General features: G+C 53.3%; 1 protein-coding gene across 2 annotated transcripts; it reads right to left on the bottom strand.

The window, feature by feature from the left end:
* Positions 1 to 540: 540 nt before the first annotated feature.
* On the bottom strand, positions 541 to 3,047 carry LOC311519746 (growth-regulated alpha protein-like). Of its 2 annotated transcripts, none has more exons than XM_084626602.1 (4): positions 2,953 to 3,047; positions 2,127 to 2,253; positions 1,951 to 2,034; positions 541 to 654 (listed from the first exon to the last, which is right to left on the bottom strand). In XM_084626602.1, exons 1-4 carry the CDS (start codon positions 2,978 to 2,980, stop codon positions 636 to 638), a joined length of 258 nt encoding a protein of 85 aa, XP_084482728.1. In that variant the 5' UTR covers positions 2,981 to 3,047; the 3' UTR covers positions 541 to 635. The 2 variants fall into 2 exon arrangements, with proteins under 2 accessions (XP_084482728.1, XP_084482727.1); XM_084626601.1 differs by lacking the exon at positions 2,953 to 3,047 and adding an exon at positions 2,712 to 2,871.
* Between the last annotated feature and the right edge of the window lie 267 nt (positions 3,048 to 3,314).

Below are 3,314 nucleotides of genomic sequence, written 5' to 3' on the forward strand. Positions count from 1 at the left end.
CCCCAGTGTGAGAAACTCTGCTCTGTTAGCTAGGAAAGATTTTTCCTATCACCGTCAGGCGTGTGTGCGGAACATAACTGATCAGATGTTTTGGGGATTAGCTATCCAAATTGTCTTCCCTTGGCTACTGTATAAAAAATGAAAATCTAAACGAAAATCCCTCTCTTACTTTTGAACACTGGGATGTCATGTATTACACTGGAGACAGTGGATGCCTTCATGAAATACATGAATACAGTGGTTCTGAAACTCTTTTCTATGGTCCAGAGCTCTTCCTGATGGTGTGCAGAAAGATAAGCAAATCGTGGACATCATCAGAGTGTTGGGATGGGAGTGTCCGTAAGGTCATCTTCTGAAGTGGTCCACAAGAGGAAGGCTTGTAAAAGCATACTATGCTACCAGCACACAATGAATCCTACTTCTGATTGTGTTTCCTCTGAGTGAGGAGTTAATGTAGCCACCTTACTGACAAAGCACGCTGTAATAGTTAAATAAATACAGTACAATCTTGCTGCACTACAAACAAATATTTAATAAATAGGATGAGCACAAATTCAGTGTGACCCACAGATAAAATTATTTTCTTGCAGTCCCTGGCTCATTTTCTTGGCAGGCAAATCCAGAGGTTTTCTTCATTATTTTTTTGATGTTGCACTGAAAGGAAAATGAAATGAGTTGAGATCAGCACTTATCCACTCAGCCAAGCTGATAAGACTCAGACTTGCTTTAAAGGAAAATAGTTTTTGCTAAGAATGGGGTTATCTCAGCACTTAGTGTTTTGAAAACTGAAAGGAGAACTCCAAAATGACTGATAACCCTCAGCTATATATTGCTTTGAACAATGAGTGTTTCGGAGCCAGGCTTTCTCACATGGAAGTCATGGGGTCCCTTATTTGGTAAAGGTTGTGTCAGCCAGACTGACAAAGGGAAATAGGTAACATGAACCAGTATTAGCCCACTTCAGTGATACTTCTGGGGGAATGAGATACTACACAGGATGGGTAAGAGTGGCAGAATCTGGACCCAAATGGGAATGGATGACAAGTCACTTGGATATTAAAAGGTTCTTTGTTTTTGGTTTGTTTTTATGTTTACAAGAGACATAAGGTCAATTTTAGGAAATGAATTTCTACCAATATAGATATGCTAATCCCCACCATTAAAACTACCTTCATTTGTGTTGGAACAGAATGGGAATACATAAGGTTAGTGTAGCATCAAAGAAAGCAATCTAGGACCCAGTTCTGCAATGCACAGGCTAATATGCCTGTAATTGTATTCATTAAGCTAGTAACTAAGATAGAGGTGTAAGAGTTTGCAGAACTGGGTCCAGCACCAGGTTGCTGGAATGGGCTCTTTAAATCATAAGAAATCACACGAATCAGATTTGGAGATATCTGAAAATTAATAGAAAGCCCTGATTTGTAAGACTCCTACTTTTCTTTCTATTGTTTTGTGAATGTAGTTAATATTTTTCATCCAGCACAGTGGTGGGAGAAAAATCTTGCCTGTCTATATCATGGCTTTGGAGAACCTGGTAGCCAATATCAAGCTGCATGTGATGATACAGGGCAGCTCATCACAACATTTGTAAAGGCTAGACATCTCATAAACTCTCCCAGGGTGAATCCAGCTCCCCTCTTAATAAGCTTGAATCAAGTCACAGGACAATTTTGGAATGATGGCAGCCGATTAAGTGGAGGGGAAACATTTCTGTAAAGAACAGTCTTCGCTGGGCCAGCCCAGACCCTATTTTCTGCTCCCAGCTAATGCACCAGGTTGGGCTGCTAAATCCATGAGGAAGCCAAGCCTGGGATTTCGGTTTGTTTTTGCTGGAAGCAAGTCACCTTTTCCTTTTAGCCCCCTGGGCGGCTCATTGAATCGATACACCCCCTGCGACAACAGGCAGCGCCCAGATTAGAGCACCCGGAACACCCCCAGGGCAGGTACCTGCTCAGGATCTTGGTGAGGATCAGCTTGACCCAGAGCGCGCTGGGCTCCAGACAGATTTTCTTGCCTTGCTTCGTGGTGGCTCTGCGGGGAGGCAGAGGGGAGAGCGGGGTGAGCGCGGGGCTGGCGGGGAGGGGGCGCGGGCTGGGAGGGGGCAGCAGGGCCCGGACACTTACATGACTTCTGGCACCCCGCAGTGGGGCCCCTCGGGGATCAGCTCCACGAGGGCGATGAGCTTAGGGGCGATCACCGCGGAGACTGTCTGCACGCATTGGCACCGCAGCTCGACGGCCCCGGGGGCCCCTGTCAGGGGAGGGGGAGAAAGACTCAGCTCCTGCCGGCGGCCAGATACTCTGCAGGGGGGCGGCCGGGGACACCCCTCGTCCCACAGCCTGGGCCCGATCCATCCCCCCGGACACCTCCGCATCCGGCCGGCTCTCGGACACCTGGGGCCCATCCACCCACCCCGGACACCCTCCGCATCCGGCCGGCTCTCGGACACCTGGGGCCCATCCACCCACCCCGGACACCCTCCGCATCCGGCCGGCTCTCGGACACCTGGGGCCCATCCACCCACCCCGGACACCCTCCGCATCCGGCCGGCTCTCGGACACCTGGGGCCCATCCACCCACCCCGGACACCCTCCGCATCCGGCCGGCTCTCGGACACCTGGGTCCCAGCCGTCCTTCCAAGGCCCAGTGGGAAGCGAGACTCCCCCAGCCCGGATCCCAAGGCCAGCCCGGCGCAGCGAGCCCCGTACCCCGGCAGAGCGCGGCGCAGGCCGCCACGAGCAGCAGCAGCAGCAGGGGGCGGCCGAGGGCGAAGCTCCGGGGGCGGCTCATGGTCCGGGCTGGCGGCGGAGGCTGGTGCTGGGCTGCTGGGCTCGGCTCAGCTCTGAGCCACCGCAGCGGCCCGCAGTCGCTTTTATCCCCGCGGGGTCAGCACCCGGAGCCCGCGGGGAATTCATGGGAACCCCACCCCGCCGTGCGGGGCTCACTCACCTGCGGAGGGGAGGCGGGGAGTTCCCATTCCCCGTGCCCTGGCTCACATGGGCCGCGGATGGGTCAGGCGCGGTTCGTCTGAGAGTCAGGCTGTGAGTGTGTGAGCGAGAGAAATAACACCCTGCCCTGGGGCTCACCCGCCGCGGCCCTTCCCAGGTGGGGTCATGCTGCCCGGGGGGGTCACCGGCCCCGTGCTGAGAAGCAGCCAGGTCATCATGAGTAGGAGTGAGTCGTGTTCTCTGGGCACCCGGCGCCCCAGAGGGCCTGGGGCTCCCCCGGGGGAAATAACATGAATGAGCATTTCAAAGGTTCCAGTTGACAAGTAAATGTAACGCTCAGGTTCCAAGCTGGATAGCTAATAC

Source organism: Lepidochelys olivacea (assembly GCF_965140295.1).
Source record: "Lepidochelys olivacea isolate rLepOli2 genome assembly, chromosome: 4".
NCBI classification, from domain to species: Eukaryota; Metazoa; Chordata; order Testudines; family Cheloniidae; genus Lepidochelys; species Lepidochelys olivacea.